At 30.0% G+C, this 26,668-nt stretch overlaps 3 protein-coding genes across 3 annotated transcripts; 2 read left to right on the top strand and 1 right to left on the bottom strand.

Annotated features, from left to right (window-relative positions):
- Positions 1–270: 270 nt before the first annotated feature.
- Positions 271–2,248, bottom strand: LOC119679265 (alkylated DNA repair protein alkB homolog 8-like). Its single transcript, XM_038091519.1, has 2 exons — positions 2,020–2,248; positions 271–1,958 (listed from the first exon to the last, which is right to left on the bottom strand). The coding sequence occupies exons 1-2, from the start codon at positions 2,171–2,173 to the stop codon at positions 271–273; spliced, it is 1,842 nt and encodes a 613-aa protein (XP_037947447.1). The 5' UTR covers positions 2,174–2,248.
- Positions 2,249–2,467: 219 nt separating this feature from the next.
- Positions 2,468–12,977, top strand: LOC119679266 (ataxin-10-like). Its single transcript, XM_038091520.1, has 4 exons — positions 2,468–2,556; positions 2,622–3,709; positions 3,784–3,912; positions 12,647–12,977. The coding sequence occupies exons 1-4, from the start codon at positions 2,552–2,554 to the stop codon at positions 12,682–12,684; spliced, it is 1,260 nt and encodes a 419-aa protein (XP_037947448.1). The 5' UTR covers positions 2,468–2,551; the 3' UTR covers positions 12,685–12,977.
- Positions 12,978–15,950: 2,973 nt separating this feature from the next.
- LOC119674678 lies at positions 15,951–26,619 on the top strand (the record flags this gene model as incomplete). Its single annotated transcript, XM_038085831.1, has 3 exons — positions 15,951–16,097; positions 23,168–23,485; positions 25,919–26,619. Coding segments are annotated over exons 2-3 (906 nt in total), but the record flags the coding sequence as incomplete, so codon positions are not given.
- Between the last annotated feature and the right edge of the window lie 49 nt (positions 26,620–26,668).

Genomic DNA, 26,668 nt, shown 5'->3' on the forward strand with positions numbered 1-26,668 from the left:
TTGGACGTAACGAAACAAAAATAAAAAATAGGAATAAAAAATAAAATAAACAGATAAAAATATTAATTGAAAACATGATAATAAATAATCATAAAATAATAATGATAAAAGAGTTATGATAAATGGCAACAAATAAGTTAATGCTATCCGTAAAAGTTGAAATCATACATATTAAATGTATGGAATTAATTTCAAATCATTAAATATTTGTTTTAAATAATATAAAAATTTTGTATTTTCAATATCTCTTAATAGGTACAACATATTTTTTTATTTTCGCTCAAATATAACGCAATGATTTCCTTGATCATAATAACTGCTTATCAAGTCAACTTCTTCTAGTTTCGCAACTAAAGCTTCTAATTCTTTTTCTTCAAATACGTGATAGTATCTTAAGAAGGTTGCCTTGTGCTCATTTATTGATGCATCCGCACCCTTAAGTTTCCATGGTACTAAGACATCTTGTTGTTGAAATTCAGTACGGTTTGTATGCACAGGTAAATTATAAGGTAAATCGTTGGATTGTAATTCCACAGTGTGAGCCGTCAACTGACGTTGTTGGTCTTCAGTAACTTTACTTTTATTAACAGCTTTATTCTGTCTAAGATAACTTGATTTATTTCCACCAGATTTTTGATCTTTAGCCCACACATATATCAGTGCCCTGCCACCTTTCCTTAAAACACGTGCCATTTCTTTCACAGCTGCTAGACGACGTTGCTCAGTTGCCAAATGATGTATGACAGCAATACTAATGCAAGCATCTACAGACGCCGATCTTACAGGAACATTTAAGCAATCACATCTAAAAGCATTTTTATTATTACCCACACAAACATTAAGTAAACCATTGGTTCGATCACAACCAATTGACAGAATGTTTCTATTACAATGCAAATATTTTCCATTACCACAGCCAATATCTAAAAGCACTGAACCAATTACAAAGCTATCTATAAATTCTGCCACCTGAGGCCAAGGTGTATGACGTGTTTCACTGAAGTGATTAGCAATTTCATCATAAACTTTATGTACATTTTGTTCCTCTAAATTTGCGGCATCATCTTCAGTAACGAATGTAGTGGCAGTAGTTTTTATTTTCTCAATATGAGTATCACATAAAGTTGGAAAGTTGCAATTACATGGTGCACGTCGCAATTTTCTAAAGGTTAGTGACGTACGTTCAGTTCGTTTACTAAGTGTTAGTGCACCATTTGAGGATTGTACTACATCATAAACATGTGGTGTTATGCCATGCATCCAATCATAACGTGATTCCCCAGACATTATTAGTAATGAACGTTTTGGTAATAAGACTGGCACACGTTCATTGCCTCTGCGAAATTCCATGACTACATCACTTTGCAATGAAAGTGAGAGTATAGGATCGAGAAAAGCACTATGTGTATCGACATGTGATGGTATACCATGACCGGGTGCATATTTATTTACTGTTAATTGATCTGGTATTTGCCAATCTAGTTTTAGATTAAGTTTCTCAGCTTCTAATTGCAAACGCGGCCAAAGTATATCACATGCAGTTGGTATCTGTTTATCAAGTGGTCTATTAATATCAACATTATTTTTACCATATATAAATTCGTAACCAAAATGTTGAACCTGTCGATGTTTTAGTTCACCAGCAACAGTTTCCACAGTTTTATTATTAATAGCTGTCAACAGCAGTGCTTCCTCGTCTGGTGTGATGAAGTTTGGTAAGATTATTAGACCATTTGGTAAAGGTAGCAACCATTTATTGTCTATAGCAGTTGGAAGCTCTTTAAAATATGATAAATATACAACGGCTTCATTTTGTCCAATGTGCGAACAGTTATGTAGGGTTTCGTATATGCTTTCCGCATCTTTTATTGTGGCACATTCCAAAAAGCAGTAAGATTTGTTAGGTAGCATAAAGAGTTGGTTAATGGCGCCATGTTGATTGACTGTGGTTAATACAACTATTTATCGAAGTAATATAATTAAAAATAATAAGATAATTCATATTTTTAAGTTACTAACGTTCTTCTGTCAAGCCTGTTGATAAACCGGCATTCAGAATAGCCAAATTATGTGTAGGAGTCTCACTGGCTTGTACTCCACAATCCTTTTCGACAACTGCAATGCAACGTTGTTGTTTCCGTAGCACTTTTTTTGATTTATAATTTTGTGTCATTATATTTTTAAAACTTAATTATTAAATACAATAAATGTATTTGTTTATATTTTGCAAGAACTTATAAACATGTGTAAAAACCTAATATCGTAAATTGTTTACGTGCTTAAGGCGCAACAGCTGGTTTCATTCAGTGTAGGTAGCAAGGTATGCAAAATATGTATGGATGAAATTGCTTTGTTTACAAACTAAGAGCGTAAAAAGAATAGAAATTGACAGTTGACGTTTCCATAAAATTGTCAAATTTGTTTACACGAGTTTGTTTGGCGTGGAAAGTGTGGCAAAATTTTAGTTTAAATTTATTAAAGTTTTTATATTATTCTACTTTAAACATTTTTGATATATAATCAAAAAACAAGACTGCGTGTACTAAACAATATGGAGTAAGTCAATAATATTGTACCATTCATATAAATATATATATTAATAATAATTAATTTCACTTTAGCGACGACGTGCTGGAAATTAAAAATAAAATTACAACTTTAGTTAATCTTGGAAAAAATGACACCACTGAAGCAATGACCATTATTAAATTTCTACGTAATATTTGTGGTCGCGGGCTTCGAGTACAAAATATTATAATGGAAAACGAAGAACTACACAGCGTCTTACGGAAAATATTCCACATAGATTGTGAAGAAGATTGGCCAGAAGATGCACAATTAAAAAAAATGTCATTACAATTATTATCAAATTTAATTGTACAAAATAGCAATAATCAGCAGTTAGTTTGGAAACGTTATGGAGCCATGATTGTTGAATCCTCTACAAACTGTCCATTAAATGAGTACCTAAACGTACAACTCATGATCTTATACAATATATACATTGGTAATACTCAATCACTAACTGATATTGAAGTATTAAAAATAATATTGAAAATTTGGGATAATATATATACACAAAAATATGAAAAGGACGTTGAATGTCTACATTTCTTTTTTGAACATATTTTAGTGACTGCACCAATGACTACAGCTAAATGTTATGATAAATTACAAATTAAAGAACGCATATCATTATTGGATTATGTGCTTACTTATATATCACATAAAAATCCCAATGGCAGTATAGACTTTAAGGTGCTACAAACATTTTCGAAGAAATTCAAACTCAAAGCCGATACATTCCTACGTGTAGCACAAACAAACGCATCTGATAATCATCCACGTGAAATTTATATGTTACTGAAAGTAATTGCCACCACCAGTGGTGATGAAATATATGCACCATCTTATAGTAAAGATCACTCACTTTTTATAAGTGCTTGCTATTTACTGCGTATAATACTTGATGCTGGTAAGAGCTCAGAACAGAATATTTTTACGCCAATGAGCAAATTGGAGGAGGTTGCTACGACATCCAATATATCTACTGACTTCGAAAATGAAGTCAGTTATGAACTGAAAACATTACTTGTACGTACGATAGCAAATCTACTACATGAGAATCAACAAAACCAGGAATACTGCATAGACGTGCAACTTCTTCCTCTATTGTTTGAGTGCACAAATATGGATGCTCGTAATCCTTGTAAGTATTGGACGTAGCTAATATTGCATTTACTATATATAATAATTTTTGAATGATATTTATTTGATTTTCAGTAATGAAGGAATGGAGTATAATTGCAATTCGTAATGCCTGCCTAGGTTGTACTAAGGCCCAAGATATCATAGCCAATCTTAAACAACAAAGTGTTGAACAAAATGATAGTGTCGTGGAATTTGAAAATGGTACTTTAAGAATTCAATCTAAACCAAAATGACAATGCACATAGATTATATAATAATATATATGTAAATATAATAATTATAGCGGGTTTCTGTACGTTAACGTAATTGAAATACAGAGACTATATTTAAATTTCAAAATTATTTATTGTGTCTACTTATTCTCTTTATCAGAAAACCGAAACTTCTTCTTCGAATATATTTTTCTTTTTTCTTAAATTTCAAGTTTTAATGTTGTCAATATACTTAAATAATAATCCAGTTTACTGTGATTATTTAGAATATGAACAGCTACATTATTCCCCCTTCCGAAAAAACACCTTGCGACCATAACGCGAAGTGTATGTCTTATGATCGTTCTTGTCAGTGACTAAAGGCTTAACTTCTTGTTCCTTAAAATATTGTTCACTGAAGGCTGCTTTGAGGCGATCCACCGAGATATTCACTTTCCTTCCCTTAACATCCACGACAAAATATTTATCGAAACGCTTAAGAACAGTGAAAGGACCTTCGTATGGAGCCTGCAATGGTTTACAAATCATGGAATTTCTGACGAAAACCTGATCCGAGGAATAAAGATCTTTTTCAATAAAAACCTTTCCACTAGAATGATGAGCAGTTTGAGTAGGTCTTAAGTCGTTCATAAATCTTTTTAGTTTAGCTACAAATTCTGCCTGAGGGTTTGAGACGTCGCGATTAACTTCTGAAATGAATTCCCCAGGTAAACGTAAGCCAACGCCATAAACCAGTTGTGAAGGACATGCGTTAATATCTTCTTTCACTACAACTCTAAATCCTAGAAGGATGAGAGGTAATATTTCAACCCATTTGTCATTTTGATAACACTTAATGGCTGCTTTCAAAGACCTGTGAAATCTTTCAATAATTCCATTAGAAGCAGGGTGATAAGCTGTGGTACGTAAGTGTTGAATACCAAGAAGCTTAGACAGCTCTTTAAACAAATAGCATTCAAATTGTCGTCCCTGATCTGTGGTTACACGTAATGGAACGCCAAATCTTGCAATCCAGGTGGAATAGAATGCGAAAGCTACATTTTCAGCAGAAATATCCTGCAATGGACAAACCTCAGACCAGCGTGAGAAACGATCGATCATTGTCAAACAGTAACGAAAACCTCTACGGCATGGTAGTGGTCCGACAATATCCATGTTGACGTGGTCGAAACGAGACGAAGCAGGTAGATACTGCTGAATAGGTACCTTGTTGTGGCGGTGAATTTTGCTTTTTTGACAAGCAATGCAGGATTTAGCCCAAATAGCACAATCTTTCTTCATATTAGGCCAAATGAACTTTTCTGCTAATAATTTGTGAGTTCTTTTACCATTTGAGTGACAAAGGTTGTGGATCGAGTCAAAAGCGATTTTGCGAAAATGCTTCGTCAAGACCGGACGAACGTTCCCGGTAGAAATGTCACAATACACTGATACATCAGAGTTTGGTAAGGTAAAGGACTTGATTTGCAAGCTGGAGTCTCCGTTGATAAACCTTTTAACTTCCTCATCAGTTGTTTGCTGATAGGAAAGATCCTTATAATTAATTGTCTCGCTAGAATGAATAGCTTCTATCCTTGAGAGAGCGTCTGCAACGATGTTATCTTTACTAGAGATATGGCCAATGTCCGTTGTAAATTGACTCAAGAAATCCAAGTGTCGGATCTGTCTAGGACTAGCATTATCAAGCTTCTTAGTAAAAGCAAACTGAAGCGGTTTATGATCTGTGTAGATGCAAAACTGTCTACCTTCTAACATGTGGCGAAAGTGCATCACACTTTTGTAAGCAGCTAGAAGTTCTCTGTCGTAAGTGCAATAATTTCGCTGAGCGTGAGTCAGACGCTCAGAATAAAAACCAAGTGGTTGGAAACTTCCTTCAACTAGCTGTTGAAACACAGCCCCAACGGCAATGTTTGATGCATCCACCATAAGAGCCAATTGAGCGTTTGATTTTGGAAAAACTAGATACCTTGCATCGCGAAGTTGAATCTTGCATGCGTCGAAAGCTGTTTTTCCTTCTTCAGACCACTCGATAACCGTCTTATCATTTTTCTTATTGTCAAGAGTAAGTTTGTTTAAGGCCGCTTGTTGAGTTGCGGCACCCGGTAAGAATCGGCGATAGAAGTTAATCATACCCAAAAAACGTTTCAGATCACAAACGCGCTGCGGTAATTTAAATTGCATTAAAGCTTCGACTTTATCTGGTGTTGGTTTAACACCATTCTTGTTAATTACAAATCCGAGAAAAATAACTTCATCCTTACCGAAATTACATTTGGAAGGATTAATCTTCATCTCATATTGCTGCAGCCTGCGGAAAACAAGTTTCATGTGTTGTTTGTGTTCCTCAATGTTCTTTGATGCTACTAGAATATCATCAAGATACGCAAAAGCAAAATTAAAATCACGTATAATGTGGTCCATAAAACGTTGAAAAGTTTGACCAGCATTGCGTAAACCAAACGTCATCTGAATGAATTCAAACATCCCGAATGGTGTAGTGATAGCCGTTTTGGGAACATCTGCAGGATGAACAGGAATCTGATGATAGGCTTTACGAAGATCAATAGTCGAGAAAACATTGCAATCTTCTAGCCAATGTGTGAAATCATGTATATGCGGAATGGGATAACGGTCTGGCTCGGTAATAGAATTAAGTCTTCTGTAGTCACCGCAAGGTCTCCATTCTCCGTTTTTTTTCTTAACCATATGCAAAGGACTGGACCAAGGACTATTAGATGGTCTACATATTCCAGCGTCAAGGAGAGATTGAATCTCTGCTTTAGCAGCTTTCATCATGTCAGGAGGAAGGCGACGAAATTTTGAGAAAACCGGTGGTCCATTAGTGACGATATGATGAAATACATCACGAGTTGAAACTAGGGAAACCGGCGAATCATTAATGATTACAGGAAATTCCTTTAATAAGGTATGAAATTCATCATCATTATTGATTGCTGATAGACCAGATATCGGGTGATTGACTGCAGTAAGAATACAGCTGACAGACAGGTTGGTAATACCATCGAGAAGTTTGCGATTTCGTAAGTCGACGACAAGATTATGATATCCCAGAAAGTCTGCACCCAAGATAGGTTGTGAAACCTTAGCAATAGTAAAGTTCCAGGAGAAAGCGCGACGTAAGCCCAAACTCAATGAAAGCCTTTTTCTACCAAATGTTTTGATTGGCGACTTGTTGGCTGCAAATAAGTGTATATGTTGATCTGGACAGCGTTCTTGTTGACCACTAAGAACTTCAGACCTGAGCTTTTGTCGAATACGGTAAGTCGGCGACATGCTTGGGGTTGTCTGTCTGGTATCGCCGATAAAGACAGACGATCTAGTTTAAATTTTTGCTGCATGGTTCTTTGCATTTTTTGGCGCTACGATCAAACTTGCGATGGTACCAGCAGAGACCTTCGTCGTCACGATCAACACTATTTCTTCGACTACGGTGTCTTGAGGTTGCACGGCTGCGAGAACGTCTGACCACTTAACTCGGCCACTTCCTTCGATAACTGTAATATCTGTTGGTGAAGAGAAACATCACTTACCGTGGAGGTTGTCGGCAAACGAACTTCTTGAATAGAACAAGCATCGTTCGCTTTAGCAATCCTATCTGCCATGATAGCGATTTTATCCAGAGATTCGCTGCTTACTGAAATGATAGCACGCATATTCGCTGGCAAATGTGTCATCCACATTGACCTAAGTAAGGAATCATCCACTTGTGTTCCAGCCAAGTTTTTCATCTCACGCAGAAGTTGAGAAGGACGCAAGTCACCCAGATCCATGTCTTGAAGAAGCTTCTTTAACCTTTTTTGCTCGGAAATTGAAAATTCTTCAAGTAAACGCTTCTTCAGAGTGGAGTATGGATTTTCAGTTGGCATGTTGAGAACCAGATCACTGACTTGTGCCAGGATAACCCCATCAATTGACGCGACTACTGTATGAAATTTAGTATGCTCCGTGGTAACACCTGAATTTACAAATTGCGACTCAATTTGTGCAAACCATAACTCGGGCCTAGCGTGCCAGAAAGGAGGTATTTTCACTGCAATTCGAGACACTTCTTCTCTAATTGAATGATGCCGCTCAGTTGGATGTAATTGCTCCTGTTGAGAAATGTGACCAGTTGAATTGTTTGATTGTAACGGTCTGAATCCAGATTCATCATCTGAATGTGTCACTGGCATGCTTGTGTGTTGCGTTTTCAAATCACGTCGGGGTCACCAATATATAGCGGGTTTCTGTACGTTAACGTAATTGAAATACAGAGACTATATTTAAATTTCAAAATTATTTATTGTGTCTACTTATTCTCTTTATCAGAAAACCGAAACTTCTTCTTCGAATATATTTTTCTTTTTTCTTAAATTTCAAGTTTTAATGTTGTCAATATACTTAAATAATAATCCAGTTTACTGTGATTATTTAGAATATGAACAGCTACATAATAAATGTATAGTTATTTATATATACAGTTAAATCTATCTTGAGCAGATTTTATTTTCACGACTTTTTTCATGCCATGCTGTTTTAAGCAAAAAATTATAATACAAATCTAAAAATTTATATACACTGAAGATTAGGAATAGGAATGAAGGTTAAAGGGTAATAATTCTTCTGCTATAATTACCGAAATTAGTTATTGGTGTGATAACCCGCAAAAATTTGTTAGGTTAATCCCTTTTGGGAATGTTGAACAACACTTGGTTGTTGTAACCCACAAGTATCTATAAAGCAGATAACATGTATGGATGATTGCAGAGATTAGGGTTGAGGGATAGATAGGACTAAAATTAAAGTCAACCAGGATCAAGTTGAAGAAACATAAAAATCAGAGCACTTGGTGTCAAACTCGACAAGTGGGTTTGGGATATATAACCGGCCGCTCTTTGAACTAGTATACTATTGATTACTAGCAAAATTATTAACTACCATTATCGCAAAACTATATGTAGCACTGTTCATTAAAATACACCAGATATAACTCAAAATAATTGAAAATACATACATTATAAGTGTTTGTTCGAAAGCAGCATAGACAAGCGGCAAATATTTTCAATTAATTTTAAACGATATAACCAAGGTAATCAAAATATGCTCTGATTAAATATATATAAATGGAATTTTAAAAAATTAAATACGTACGGATTTGGCTCTACTTTGCTTGCAACAGAAAAATTTGAGGGTGTTTATAGGATATTATATTTTAGAAAATCAGAATATTGCTTAATATTAATTCACAGTTTAATTTCCTTCCATGCAGAACCTTAAGTTTGTAGTGTATAGGCAAAAAAATTAACATAATTCGCTAACACCAATTCTGACAGACGATCCGTAGGATCAGATCTTTTCTAAAATCAAGTTTGAAAGTTATTGTTTGAGAATTCATTTTTAAAACTCAATTTTAGGTACAAAAAAAATTATGTTTAAAATAAATATATGTATATATCTACATCGCTCAAAAAAAAATTATATTTAAAAAAAATATATGTATATATCTACATATAATCAACGTTAAACAATTGTTAATATTGAGATCTCAATACATATTTTAAAAAATTTAATTTTTAAAACTTAAATCAACATTTAATTTTTTTTTTTTAAATTTGAAAATACCCTTCAATATATTTAATTATATTTTGATATCAAAATACAAAGAAATAAAATAAATCTGTGCACATGTAAATTGGCAAGAAATCTAGTAATTTATGTTCTAACAAAGTGTAAAGACACTAGATTTGTTGTAGAACATGTATGTTTTCTTAGACAAAAAGAAATTTTAATTATGATTATTAGGGCGTATTAAAAATGTATTTCTGCATCATAGCCATAGAAAGATAAAATTTAAAAATACTTAAAGGGAATTTACATATTAAAAAAATAACTCAATGTTATGTATACAAAATGATTCGTCAATGCATTATGTGATAATGTATAAAATTTATTCTCTTATGAATAAAAAAGAATAAAAACGAAAGCATTATTCACCTTTAACCAGTTTACACTTTATTCTTTATTAAACAAATATGTCATTTTTAGGCGCATGCATTCACTCATTGAAATCTGTTTGTTTGGTTGATATTCACAAATACATACATAAAGCAAAAAATAATAATTGCTCATTATATGCTCATTATAGTAAAGAACAATAGAAAAAAGAGAATCAACACAGGCAACCGCTCCCATCTCTTAGTAAGAATATTTGCCGCATTGGTGCTAGTCTCCAACATTCAGTTATTCGATATCTATTCGCTTTGTAACAAAATACAATTCACAATTCAATTCTATTTAGTTCTTTTATTTACGGAATTAGTTCACAAATCAAATTAATTATGTATTTTTGAGTTTGTAAACTGTTCACTTCTCTTTATATATATCCAACGATTTATAAAAGCATTCATAAGTTATTAAATTTGCTACAGTAGTCTTTTTCTAAATCTTAAAAAAATATTTAAAAACTTCAAGAATATCAAAAAATATTGAAAAATTTTAGAATTTTTGTTAAGCAACAATCAATAATGTCACCTAAGCGACAAGCATTATACGTATGTGATCGAGCTGTAGTTGAATCGTATGATTTCGGCGTGGATAATGTATGGCTTTAACATAGGTTTTGTTTATTTGACGAATCGAGTTACTCACAGTATCATATCGCCAATCGTGATGCATCGTATCACTTATCATATCGTTAATCGTGTCATTTACCTTATCGAATCATATCGTTTATCATTATATATTGATAATCGATTAAGCACAATCCCTTACAAATTTCGGATATCGGATATATAAAAATAAAACAGTGAGAACTTGCATAAGTTATAGGTTGTACTACTTAACAATGAAGAAAAATATAATTTAGCTTAACAAAGCTAAATTAAAGACAAATTATTATTAATATAGCTTACTCTGTATGCACACAAAGGTCTTAGGTACAGCCGTCTAAGTATGTTAAGTCCTCTTATTTCTAGACTTCAAAAAAATTAACAACTGTTGTGTGTCTTGTTTTATTAAGTTTTGGAAACCTAAACGACATTTAAAATTTTAAACCTTAATAATGTTAAGTATGTTACGATAATAATATAATAACATAACGTTATTATCAGACCATATCTAACAGGAACCTCAATTATTTAAATTTATTTTTTTTAGACAGTATTTACATTTTCAATGATCTGTCATTACTACAGATTTTATATTTTTTTTCTTGAGGTCTGAAACAATTTTCATTTAATTCGATTACTGTTATTTTCCATTGATTCAAAGTTAGTTGAGTCCAACCTACTCTATCTCTCAACCCAATCCAAGAAGAATTTTGTATCTCAAAACTAAATACCAGGTCACTTAAGTAATAAAAGCAGCTAAAAGAGTGGCAGGTAATTTATTTATAGGCACCAAATCATTTCACAGAGACTACAAAAAATCGCTAAAGGAAAACTAAAAAAAATATGCAGTAATTAAAGAATAGGCTCTGGTTTCTTCTCATTCGCGAAAACGTTGTTCTTGAAATTTTTGATATAGGACTGCGTATAGTGAAATACGTATTTATATAAGTGATATTGTAATTACTATTAGAGTTAGAGACTTAAGGAGCAGTATGTGTATATAAATATAGGAGTTAAAAATAGTTATATACATATAATTTTAATTGGACTTAAGAGGATGTAAGACTATTCAAGAAATTGTTAATAAAATGAAGTTTTCAGCACTTGCGTGTAGAACATGTGAGCAGTTAGTAATAAAAAACATACTTTCAATATACTTAACTTTAGGTAAAATCAATTTAACCACAGTTAACTTTGTAACTTTAAGTTATACATTTTGTCCATTGATTACCTTCATCTACCTTAAGACCTGGTATTCAGATTAAATATACAGAATTCTTCCTACATAGGATTAGAGATGGTATTAAGACTTTTATTACTTTAAAACATTTCTACAGCCACTTTAGATAAATAGAAAATGCAATTGAAAATTTCAGCGCTACTTGACTGAGAAGATAGGTGAGATAGATATTCTTTAATACATGGTTTTATGGTTTTTAATGATTAATAGTCTTTAATGGTTTAAGTTGTGAACACCTGAGCGGTTTTGATCATTGTTATAGCTTTTTGGAGTATTGCACGAATCCCGGTCTCTACACTACCGTCTTCGATTAAACAAAAACAAAATACATACATTTTTTACGTATATACTTTGATAGAGAAATCATCGAGTTATAGTGTTCCTCCAAAAATATTTACATAACAATTGCAATTAAAAGATAATTGTTGATAATTGTATACACTACAAAATACGGGAATTAAATTAAAATTGCATTTCTTGAAAATTATTATATATGTAAGATTCACAACACAAATTATAACAGAACAATTTAGTAATTAAGAAGAATATTTTCATGAACAATTAATTTCACTAATAAACATTTTATACGAGACTGCTAAATGTAAACTAATAAGCAATAAAATCTATTATGTTCATACCAGATCGATTGAAAAATTGTTTGCTCATTGTAGTAGCCAGTGCTAAATTTTGGGGGATTAAGATGCAAGTGAAAGAGGTCGCATATATGAAAATATATAAAACTAAGTATTATATATTACGGAACTGAATAAAACAAAATTTCACCAAAATTTAATTCGTTAAAATGACAGTTTCTTCACATATTTTATTTTAATTATTATTTTATTTTCTTTTTTGTTTTGTAATCCTATATTTAGAGGCACGATCCACCTATAAATGTGACTTCCACGAATAAAATGTTATATTTGTAGTTCGCAAGCAGGAGATGTGCTTCTGAGTCTATATCAACACATACCTATCTACGCTTATGTGTTTGACAATGCCTAAAATAATTACGATTGCCAAAAATTTATGGCGCAGCACTACACTTGGGATAGCCTGCCATTGGCACTCTTCAGTCTTAACAAGTGGTTTGCAATTTTGACGTTTTCATAGATGAGCATTTGCAGTTTCATTAAAATTTAATTTGCAAATGAAAGAAGATGTGCGAAAAGTGTGTGTATCTTACCCTGTGGTGAAATTATTTAATTAATAAAATTCGAGTATTATTATAAGATATCTTATTTTTTTCTGTGGTTTTTTTTTTGTTTTTGAAAATCATAATAAAAATTTCCCAATAATAAAATTTTGAAAACATTAACATTTTTTTACACCTACGCAAGTGATAAAATTGCTTTGTGCCGTACGATCTTTCCAACTAATATGATCGACGACAGACACATTCATTCTATATTTAAGTTTTTATGCTCAAAAAGTTGTCATCGTTTAATGAACTTCTAAACACAATATTTAAATTAACAAAACACCTAAAATTAGAGTCCCCAAAGTTTAACACGCCATGGTACGTGCGTACCTGATGATTTTTTATGGCACACTAAAAATGAAAAGTTTTATTCGAACTATTAAAAATATATAAAACTTAGCACCTGCTCTATATCATAAATAAATCACACTCTATATATATGCCAGTTATATATATATATATTTATATATATTTAGTATGGTCTAGTGTAGAACTACTGTAAAGTGGGCGTATGCATGTTTTTACAACCATAAAATATTGTTTACTTTCTGTAATTTTAACGATCGCAAGAGTTTATAGCAGCGCCAAAAACAAATCCAATATATACTTCTCTAAATCTATTAACTAACTACACAAAGGTAAATTAAAATTTATATAGCTATGGATTTATCTATTGTATAGAATTTAAATTAAAAACACACACATATATACATAATACAAACGATGCATCATTATAAGATACCATAAATTTAGTAGATGAAGCTTTGATCCAAAAATTTAATAAATTTGTGTGGGATTAAAGATGCATTGTGTCATATGTTGTCAAAGAAAATTTGATTTTTCTAATATATTCTAATGATTTTCCTATATACTCGCAAGTTTTTAACTGAAATAAAATTTTTTTTGAGAATCTCAAGTCTTAACTCACATAAACTTTTAATTTTATTTGACATGTAAAATAAAAGATTAGTTTCTAGTTGTCAAATTGAATTCATTATTCAGCAAAATGTGCATTAGCCTCAATAAACTTCATCCACTAGTTGTCCAATTGTTAAATACCGCAGTGGTTTTCCGAAGGCCTGAGAAATACACGCATATAGCCACTGTTAGCTCTCCGTCTATTGAAAACCATACTTCCTTCAAAAAATTTTGAGATGCCAGAAGAGCCCAAACTGAGAAGAAATTAAATATAGTAAATCAACTAGTTTTTGCAGCAAATCGTGTTTTCATTCACTGATCCCAGTGTAATTTTTTAAAATGTTATATATTTTTTTGTAAAATATATCTTTCTTCACTAATTTGTGCATTCATTTCATTTAAAAAGTTGCAATAATAATCTGAGGTTATTGTTTTGTCAGTCTGTGGGTGATATATTCAGAAAATTTCTTTTATATCCCAAAAAACAGATGACAGTTGATTTGTGAATGTGAACTCGGCTTTAGAGCCAAAGAATCGGACTCACACCACTCTTTAGCCTTTTATTGTGCTTAAGGTTCATGGTGCTAGACCTATATATATAAGGCTAAAGAGTGATGTGAGTCCGATTCTTTGGCTCTAAAGCGAGTTCACATCCCAAAATCAACTGCCATCTGTTTTTTTGAATACAAAAAATTTTTTATTTATATACATTAATATCGTTTTCAGCAAAGAACGTGTTAGTTATATGCTTTTAACACAAAACCTGGAATTTGAGCATTGAAAGTTTGTGCAGCCTTGGCTTCTTGTGGATAAACACGATTAGTCATCGCTTCTAATTTGACAGGCACGAGTTCTAAACCTGGCACTTGCAGTCCAAGCAAATTATATACGGACTATAAACTAATTAAATAAAATTCGATTATTTCCAAAGACCACTGATGAAGAGTACTTGGCAATACTCCAAAACAGCGTTGTATGGTCAGCCAAATTTCAATAAATTAAAAATAAGAAATTTTTGTCTTTGTCCTTTCTTTGCTATTCGAATCCGTCTAACTTTTAAATTATGTTTTAAATTTCGGCACAACAAAAAGTATCACATTAGTAGTAAAAGTACGGAATTGTTAATTGTGATATGACTGTTTATGATACGACATAAGAGCGTGAAATTGTAATGACCGTTCGTCATATGACTGTCTATATAACATAGATGTCAGTCAGATTTTATTTATATTGTAACATATTATAAAAAATTTTGGTTCCTGTTATATAAAAATACCCACATTAAAGTTACAAATTAGACAGAATATTAAATATGACTATTTCCTGATATTATCTATTTAAGATTTATTATTAAGAATTCAGATTGGCATTCAAGTGCAAATTGTTAACACTAATTAATAATTAGTTCATTGTTTTAAAATATCTAACACAAAAATTTTAGAAAAAGCAAATATATGAAACAATGACGTCGGACTGTACACATACCGACTACATCGCCTATAGAACATTTAATCATTAAAATCTAGTAATTAAGCACAAAGAGGGAATACTTGGCTAAATAATAAATATTTTCACGCATCAAATAAACAAACTTTTTGCTAAGCAAAATAAGAAAATAAAGTCGTCCGAAGAAAAAAACTTAACCTGCCTGCTGCTGCAGAACAAAAATGCTCGACTTTCCAACTGAACATTACGAATCATCGCACTTGTGAATGAAGTGAACTACTGAGAATCCGTCCCTTTAAATATGCTATTTTGTTGTTGTGCCTTACAATAATATTTACTTAATTATACTTCTCTACATTGATATCAACAAACAGATATATAATAAAAAATAGGTTTTTTCAAACTTTTTATAAATGTACAGTGGCTGCAGATACCCGCCTTTATTCTTTTTTAAATTTTTTTCTTTTGTTTATATAGCGCTTCCCGAGAGAATCAAAACAAAGAATTTCTTCAAGATTTCTTTTAAACTATAGTGAAAGAGACTAATCATATGGTGCTGATATCTCTTCGTTTCAATTTAGATTTTCATACTACAGTACCGGACCCTGATGGGAGGATGCCATGCTCAACATTTGCTTGATGGCTATGTTGTTGATAGCAACCTTTCAGTTTAAATTGGTCGCGCACCGAGTAAGTGACTGATTGACTTGGTCTAAGAAGCAATCTGGCGGAATATGTATAGCACCTAACGTCGGCTAAGTGTATGTGTGTGTGCGTGTGTGCCGTGCAGTGAAATTTAAAAATTAAACAATAAGTTATTTCTTTATTTATTTAAATTTTGCTTGACACTATTTTAAGCAAACCTAAAGAATTTTTCGGTACGACTTCGAATGTGAAAATGTATTATAATAATATTTTACACTAAATGTTTATAGATAATACCTAATGTCATAAAAAAAGTGAAAATAAAAAGAAATACTCAACATTATATACAAAATATTTTAATAATTTTTACTTTGCATATTAAAATCAATGTAAGGAAAAAGTATTTTGACAATTTTTTTTATATATATTATTGAATAAAATATAAAAAAATGCTTAAATATATAATACATAGAAATGCTTAAATACATAATATATAGAAATGTTCAACATATATATTTATATACAGTTATAACATATACTGATTAACTGCAACTGCAGAATTTATGTACAAAATATATACGAATAAATACCAAAAATGATTTATTTATATAATTTACGATTTTATGTCAAACTTATTATTTATAGTGCCTGTTAGTTCTTCTAATTGTGGATCATTATTTTGCTCTAAAATATATAAATAAAATAAAAATATTTCAAAAAAGTAATAAAAAGTTTTCAAAACTTTTATGATGGATTGATCTTATTAATTTAGTAGACAGTGAATATCGTTAATAAAATATAAGTATTATATATCTGGATTAATTAAATAAATAAAAAATAAATTAAAGTAAAATATGAAAATTAGTTAAGTTAATAAATATATCTTTATAAACTTAATAGGTAAATAAAAAAGAAATTATAGTGAAATATAAAAATAATAATATATAACACATCATTAAATAAGTTAATAAATATAAAGACATATTTATTAACTTATTTAATAATGTGTTATATACTATTATTTTTATATGTCACTATAATTAACTTAATAAATTAACTTAATAAATAAATAAAATAGAAATTATAGTGAAATATGAAAATAATAATATATAAGTTAATAAAGATATCTTTATTTTAATGAAATTAAATTACACTCCAGCCACATGCTCTAGTAAGAGTTAAGGGAATATAATGATAACGTTGAACCATTATCTTTGTTATTAATTCAAAAAATTTTTAAGAAATAATTATTTTCTATAAAATCATCCGCACAGATTTTCTTTAGAATTATATACATTTTCTTAGTTTACAAAACATTCAACACTTCAATGCAGTAAATTTAAATTTTATTATCTATAAAAATTGCAATGAATGCAGAAAATTTTATATGATTATCTGAGCATATATAGTTTAGTATTTCTAACTTTTATTATAATTTTTTTTTTATTATGTACAAAATACTAATTAAAAATAAATAGCTAATAGGAACAGTTTTCCTCATCTAATTTACAAAATAATTGCAATTAATAAATACATATTCATATGTGTAAGATATATAAATATTTTTTTTTATAAAAATATATTGCAACGCTTGAATATAACTTGCATATAAATTGGATTTTACAGTTGATTACGATTATATACAATATAATGCATATTTTCTATTAGAATGTATTTGCAATATAAATGAGTAAAATAGCAAGACATTATTTTAATTATATTAGTTTTCTTAATTCAACAATTTATCAACCCATTTCTCTCAACAAAAGTTTAACCCACTTATAAAGAAAAAGATAGTAGTAATACAGTGTTATATATAAAAGTGGTTTTCGAATATATAGAGTTGACTGTATTAGGTAGAGAATTAAATTTATTATACATTTAAGGTTTTAGTTAATCGTTGCATATATATTAAATTGATAGACGATAGAAATATTAGCTTCCAGAGTTGCGAAGCAATACGATCATACAAGATCTTTCGTATAACAACTGTCAATAACTGAGAAGATAACGATTGCGTCAGTTTTAGAATTATATCCCATTCCGTATTTCCGAGCACTCGAATCATTTTTTTTTTTGAAAATGTCTTTTATTGGATATGAATAGTACAATATTAACTATTTGTTAATTTATTATTGATTGTTTTAGTGTACTTAATAGATATTAAGTAAGACGTGTGCGGGTTTACTAAGCCAGTGTTTAGCTCCCACTTACACTTAAATTTGACAATAGATTTTGGTAAAGTCAGTTTTTTCAATATAGTTTACTTCTTGTCATACCGACGTTTAAGGTTCCGGAATTTTTGTATTGATTACATTAACAAAAACTACACATGTCATCAGGTGTGGAGTAGTATATGTTATTTTCATATTATTACACAAACGGTTACATTAATCGCAGAGTTACAAACAAATAAGTGGAGCATTCCGATTTTTAAGGCCCGCCAAATTGACAACGGATTTTGGTAGATACAGCTATTTCGAGCAACATTTTCCAATACGCTATATGTTGCTATAGTTTACTTCTTGACTTAACAAACTTTAAAAGTTTTTAATTGGTCAACATGAAATGTCATTTATTAATAAAAATTACGTATACACTACACTAGATGATAGTGTATGCAATTTTTATATTGATTAAAAGAAACACCGAGTAACAGCGACATACGGCACTTCTATTTCTTGTAGGTATGGTAATTCTCAAGAATTTAGCGATTTTCGTTACAAATAGACACTTCAAGGGAATTAAAAGCATTCTCTATGGTATATTCAATGGTTATTGCTGTAAGCATATTAATTAAATGTAAAGGAAAAATAAATTTTCTGACGAGACTTTTTCGCTTTCAGCCTTTAGTTAATTCAATATCTGTTAATTTCAATTCAGCGTACTAACACAGGTATTTATCACACTGGAAGTTTCTTAGATACGGTTATATCTTAAAGACACTCAGCATAACTGATCGACAGAAAACCAAGATTTAAAGTGTATTAGGCAGAATTTAATAGCATATATTATGTAAAACATCGTTTTCTGAATGCTTTGAATACCAGTCATATTTTCTTGATAGGTTTAAAATCTGTTCACTGGTATGAAGACTTTCAAAAATCACATATAAAAGTAAACTTATCGCTACTTCAGTAAAAAATTTCTTCAAAGATTATAAAGAGGATTTCTTCAGAAGTTTCTTTCTATACGCAATGGATCAACAAAGTTACCTGTAGTTATATTTTCACCTGCTCTTTGAGAACTATGTTTCTCGGTATTTCATCTTCGATATAACCATATTCAATAGTCAAAATTGAAATATATTAATTTTATTTATATTAATTTTATTTAACTGATTTAAGTGATGTGATGCCGAAACTTAATTGGGGAAACACAAAAATAATTTTAAGATTCACAATAGTTGTGGGCTGTCACATAACATTTTTACAACATGTAGACATTCTACAAACATAATGAACAGCACAAATGATTCAATAAGCACATAAATATGTTTTTAAATGTTGTGTTAATCACATAAAAAATCAAAATAATTAAATTTCATTTAAACATTTTTATGATAAATGTTGTATGGACAATGAAAAATAGACTATTAATTTAGGATTAAATAATTTTTAAACTTAAAAGCAGTATTAAAAAATCCTATCAATAAATTTTAAATATTTATATTATATTTTATTTGCTGCATTTAAAGTTTTTTTCTATTATAATATCATTTTCTAAACATAGGTGCACTGGAACTGCCCTTAAACGTGAACCGAAGACGATTGTTAATTTTGAATCACAAAATCTAAAAAATTTGCCATACACAAAATTTTTTTACCATATATCAGAGCCATGCGCTATTGAAACATATCCGATACTGCCATAAATCTGTTTCGCAAGTTCGTGTGTACTCTGCATATTAGAAAATCCACTACTACTATAAGTTATGGATGAATACACGTGGATTTAGAGAAATTTTTCAGTTTTGATATATTGGCGCTTAAATTAAACCAATTAAATATGTTAAATGAACACACGGCTGAACTATTCAGCCTACGGAAATATACATAATTAGTTAGTGCGCTACATGTTTTGAGAATATATGATAAAAACAAATAAATTTAGATTAAAATATATCTACATATAAAATTTGGAAAATTTTAGTTTTTTAAGAACTATAATAGCATATATTTAAATATTTGCCATCATTTACTTTTGGCTACACAATATGCATTTTTCGAATAGCTACTAGGTCAACATTTTACGAATGTCCTCAAAAAAACTTCACAAATCCACATATGTATGTCTAAAGATTTTCAGAGCACTACTTTTGAATAGAGTAAACGGTAGAATAAAAAAACATCATTTAAAAAATGTATTGTACTCCTCCGCTCTCCAGTATATTCGAAATGGAACCTTAAAGTTATTTGCAAATTAATTAAAAAACACACAACTCTTGAAGTTTGATCAGAGGAGCCAAGGTCTATGGTTGTTTCGGTACCATCTTGATGGTTTTTCTTCAAAGAGTATAGGCATCATTTTAGGAATTATCGATACTTACAGGACCACTTCTGTTCCTCTGCAACCATCTGAAGGTAGGAGGAGATGCAACCATCTGGAGGATCTATTAAACTTACATATGTTCCTGGTATTCCTTTTGATCCCAGCGACATTGTTTCTTGTTCCGATAATGGTTAATATTTTATCTTCTGGGTCTTAATTTTCCATTCTAGCATTGACCACTGTGATTTGACCAATCAGGTCCCTGGTAATTCTATTTCCTTCTACTTGGACAACTCTCGAACACTAGTCCCTGTTCGGGCGCCAATTGTAACGACACGGATTCGTCGTTTAATTTTGCTGAGGTATCACTCAGTCACGGTTCGGGTCGTTGCAATAAAATTGGCATGTTTTTGGATCCATTTTCATCAAGTACGTTGTGATGAAACGGAAAACTGATTGTTTTTCTTTAAAATATTTAGGATACTAAGGATACTTGAGAATATTTTAGGTTACTTTTAATAGGTACGGCATTTTTAACTAAACCAATGTACTTATATATCAGATTGATTCACCAATTTACCTTTTTGGTATGAACTTCAATGAACTTCTTTGAACTTTTAACTAAGAGGTTTGTTACTGTACGTTGTTCAAAATTTTCCATTGTTAAAAAATGGAATGAAACGTCAATTTTAAAATGAAAGCAAACAAAGAATGTGTTGACAGATCAAAATAAAATTTTTTCAATCTTATGAAAGAAGTATTAAAATGGTGTCTAAATTTAAGTTCTAATATTAATGAGTAGATGATGCTTCGCGAAATTATTGAATAGTAGTACTATTTTAGCTTCAGTTTATTTCATTATAAGTTTATTGTATTAGAAAGAATTTTGAAACGTTTTAGCCGTCTGCCGGAGCTGTGGATTGATCTATTAATTATTTATCAAAAATAATAAATAAATTTTATTACTATTAAATTCAATTATACGATATAAATATTAAAAAAAAATATTATAACAAGAACACTGATGCACAAGCGGAAAAAACATCTAGGAGGGTATTTCATGGATCATAAGGATTCAAGACTAGGAAAGATAGGCTCTATACTGTCTTTCATTAAAGAAATCGGACTTGGAGATACACTCTAATCCGACTAAGGGGCACAATAGAACTTTTAGATCGCAGTGCACGATCTATTCTTTTAATAATAATACTAATGCTAATAATAATAATAATATTCAGTATACTATTCGCTTCAATGAAAAGGTGTAATCTACAACTTTAAATGGAACTAATGTACCTTTTCTCAATTGTAGCTAGCAAACATATATCAAATAAACTAACTGTGACATTAACAAAACCATAACACAAAAATAAAAATTCTTAAACAAAAAGAATGTTTATATATCTAAATAAATAAACATATTTATATATTCAAAATGCGCTACACATTTTCAATATTATTTCAAAATCTAAAGTAAAATGCTTTTAAGATATTTCCCAATTGTGAATTCTTCTGTGAGTTTCAGACTGTCAAGTCTCGTAAATCACATATAAGATCGACCATGAAAGAAATAACAAATATATGTCAAAAATGTCAATATATAAGAAGAACTGTGAGTTCTATAGTTCATAAAAGTAAACAGACATATTATATATGAGAAATGTACAATAAATACAAAAACAAAAAATACATTATAGACGAAAATTTTTCCATATATTTGCAGTTAATAAGACTCAAAAAAATGTGTGCACATTAATTTTAAATTATACGGAAAATTTTCTTTGTTTTTATTTAACTGAAAATTAGCCATTTTTCTGGAAATCAAATTGTTGACAAATGATTATTTATTTACTCTATAAACATATTTTTGTCATTAACAAATTGCTTCATACATTTTTCTTTGTTTTTCTTAACCCAAACCGCAAACTTATTAGGAGTATAATGAAAAGAAATTAATAAATGATTTATATTTTTGTAAAAAAAAAAATATTAGCAACAAAAACAAAGCAATGAAAAACCTTTTTGTTTTTAAACAAAAATATATATTAAATACAAATATATAAATTATAATAATTAACAATAATAAATCATGTTTAATCACAAAAAACAAGTTCAAAATCCTTCCAATTAATAGCTAAAAAAAAACAAAATTAATTCAAGAACAAAAATTAATAAAATTAATATAAAAAAAAATAAATTTAGACAAAAATATATAAATAAATATTTGTGCATAATTTACACATAATGAAATTCATTAAGTGTAAATGATATACAATAAATACTTAATTTTCAGCTTATAGGTCTAAAAATAAAATTTGTATTAAATTAGAAAATTACAAAAATTAATCCAATTTTTGTTAAATAGTTACAATATTAATAAATTATATAAATAAAATAAAATTTATTGAGTGTTTATTTAGAATTAAAATTTTTTTTTTCACATAATTTTATTTTCAACAAAGAAATAATCTTAAAAATAATTTAATAAAGCAATAATGTTACAAAGAAATGTAAAATTCACTTTGAGATAAAGTGTGTCAAAATATTATTTTTGAAAAACGTAATAATTTCTAAATGAATTTCCGAAATATAAATGATAAGTGCATTAAAATTGAAATAAAAGCGAAAATTCTAAACTATAATAAAAAGATTTTATTAAAGGCAAGAATTTTAATTTTTATTATGACAATTTCAGTATTTTTAGCTACGGAAATTCCCCGTGTGGCTTTGTGAAAAACGTATGGACGATAACTCTGAAATTTTAGTTGTCCCCGCGAAAGCGATTTGTGCAGGCGATAAAAATTAAAAATGAAAAAAATGAGTGTGAAGAGTGTGAAGCGTGATGCTTCAACGTCAACGCTTGGACACGATGAAGCCAGAAAACCACTGATGGCAGCCTACATGTTCCAGCGACGTGTACTGTTAGGCTGTAGCGTGCTAATGGCATTATCTCTGATTATCTGGATAATTGCCATTGCCACCGATCGTTGGATCATCATAACCGGTGGAGGAGGTAATTTATATTTTTAAGCAAACAGAAAATAAATACAATGTATTGAAGATATATAAATAAAATAGTGTATTATCTTCTTTTTGTTAAGTTCTCTCATATTTTGATTATTATAAAGTTATTTTATGTATATAAAATATTTATTAGTTAATATGTGTTCCATTTAACCTTAGAACAAAAATATCTTATAAAATATAAGATTAAAGCATTGGAGCCGAAATCTTTTCCACAGACCTAAGGATTAATAAATCCTACCATCTCTCCGATTCAACCTCAATATTTCAGGCAGAAATCTTCGCCATCCTTAGAGCATGTGGTCTTACTTTGAAAATGCACTTTCACGGAAAGGAAGTCTATATTCTTACTGACAGCTATTAAATCTTTATCAGTGGCCTACATTTCATCCATAACTAATCTGAAATAATGTAGAAAATTTATTAACTCACTAAATGAGCAGTTCAAGGCACTTTTAGTTTGAGCTTGAGATAGAATGGACGCCTCTACGAATACCCCTATTTCAATCACTGTGGTATCTTCTGCAACGCATGTCTACCAACTCTCGAAGAAAGGACACTAGAACACCTTTTGTGTTTATGTACAGGATTGGCCAGAACGAAGCTTGAGTTTTTGTGGGCCTCCTTCTTTAACACACTTAGCGATATCTGCAGTATTAGCATTGGCCACACTCTCGCCTTTATAAATGCTTCAGGGTGGTTTTAGTTCGACTTTCTTTTACCCACAAGAGGAACTGTGACCGGAATGTGACCGGAATTGGTTTTCAACGTCCCCGATTATGTTCCAGTAAATTTGCGTGCTCATAATAAATGTACAAATACAAAATTCTTATTATTTGTGCTTGGAGAATTTAAGATTCTGTATACAAATATATTGGCCATTGTTCAATTCTCTATATTTTGATTCATATTTATTAATATCGCAAAATTTACCTAAAGTTATATCTACATCACATTCATACAATAGAAACCTGCACGTTATTAGAACTCACTTGTCGTATTTATCTAAAAGTTGTAGATTTAAAATCTATTTACAAAAATAATAATTCTACCATGTTTATCTTCTATTATTCTGTTTTATTTTATTATTTATTTATTATTTATTAGTTTTTATTATTTTTTTATTTTAATATAATTACCGAATCTCTACAAAAAAATAGTGTTATACCAGTACAGTTTTTAAATTTCTGTAATCTTTAGATATAAATAAGCATTCAGAAGATAAAGTTAAGATCGGATTTGAATATGTAAGGTTATTCGGAAAGTAATGTCGTGAAATTGTTTATTTTAATACAATTTCTCTATAATATATAATTATTTTATTGAACTATATATTGTCCATTCTGGTGCAATATCTTTAACGTTTTTTATAGCAGTAACTAGATCATACTTATAAAATTTTTGTTTTTCGGTAGTCTTTTTTGACCTTCTTATTTGAAGAAAATGTCTTACCGTCTAAAAAATTTTATAGAGATTAGAACAAATTATAAATAGAAGATACTAGGTCTGGAGAATAAAGTAGATGTGGTAAAATAATTCACGCAAGCTATTAATGCTTAGGGAGAGTCTAAAAAATTTTATAGAGACTAGAATAAATTATTATCCGAAGATAATAGATCTGGAGAATATGGTAGAATATTCCAGCTAAGCTATCAAAGCTTGTATCGAGTTAATTCTAGCGTTTTCTGTTCAAGCGAATCATTCAATTTGTCTAGCTCGTGATAGTACAAATCAAAATTTATCCCTTTGGTGTTTAGTAGAAGGCCAAAATAAAACGATTCCTTTAAAATCTAACCGAATAGCACTTTCTTCTTTTTTAAGAGTATCGTCTAACGAGAGTATCGTCTTTTACACCGTGACTTTTTGTATTTAACCTTGTTTTAAACAATTAATTTCTTATTTTCATTGATGATGCTTCGTCTCCAAAACGAAATATTTCTTTAAGTTTGAAAAGCAAATCATACATGTCAATGCGATGGACAATTATGGGTTCAAAACTTAAAATGAAATCTATGTATTTTATTATTACGAAGGGATTTACTTACTCACAAATCACTTATTACGAACTGATTACGAAGTTTGAAATATGATAAATTTACTATCTCAGCATGATTATCTAACGATTTGTAATGCCTTAATTGTGAGTTTATCAGCTTAAATCAGTCTTCCAGAACGTGATATATACAAAATTTTTCGACTCAGTTTAGTGATAAATCACTAACTATTAGAACTAACTATTAAAAATATTGCATAACTACAATAATTAACATTTTATAAGTTAATATATTAACTAGATTTTTATTGTAGATAATTATATTGTAGATAATTGTCGTTAAAGAATTATCTATTAGCTGCCTTAAAGATAATTTTTTTCACACTTTTTTACATTTTATACATTTTTTCATAATTTTTAATTTTGTAGGTATTTTTATTCCTGAAACTCGTCGCTTCTTTATGGCTTCGCATTCCGGTTTATGGCGTCACTGTCGAGAAACGAAAACACCTAATGCCTTACCGAATTCGACTGTCATACGAAATTTCACATCCTTCGCTTTTACGAATGTTGGTTTGGTTAACAACGCTAAAATGAATATGTCACATATGGAATTTATTGATGATTTTCGCTATGAAAATGTAACATTTCCATTAAAAAATTTTACACAAGAAGCTAAGAAACGTATGTTCGCACATTGGATAAGAAACGATGAACCCGAATTCCAAACTTTGAAAGCTGCTTTCCAAAGTCTAGAACTCTCATCAGAAAAATCACGCAAGGCGTTAAATCCGAGCAGTGCTAAACCGATAGCTATAAATCCTTTGGATATACAAAATGCGAAAGAACGTAAAACATTCGGAAATGCTTTACAGGAAGTGGTTGTAAACTCAACAAATTATAATTTTGTTATACCGGAATCTGGACAAGCAGCCATTTTTGAAAACTGGAATAAAATAGATCAAGTACTTAATTTATTATGGGCATATTTCCGGGATTTAGGTATACCACCATACGTGTTGAATGAGAATGGAGTTGTATTACAATTGGTACCACCAATACCACCTAAGAAGCAACGATTGGCTTATGGTTATGATTATGTGCCAAGTAGTAAGTTGAATGTTATACAATTACATAACTACAATATATATATATATATATATATATATATATATATAT

The sequence above is a fragment of the Teleopsis dalmanni genome, chromosome 2 (assembly GCF_002237135.1).
Source record: "Teleopsis dalmanni isolate 2A chromosome 2, ASM223713v2, whole genome shotgun sequence".
In the NCBI taxonomy this organism is placed as follows: domain Eukaryota; kingdom Metazoa; phylum Arthropoda; class Insecta; order Diptera; family Diopsidae; genus Teleopsis; species Teleopsis dalmanni.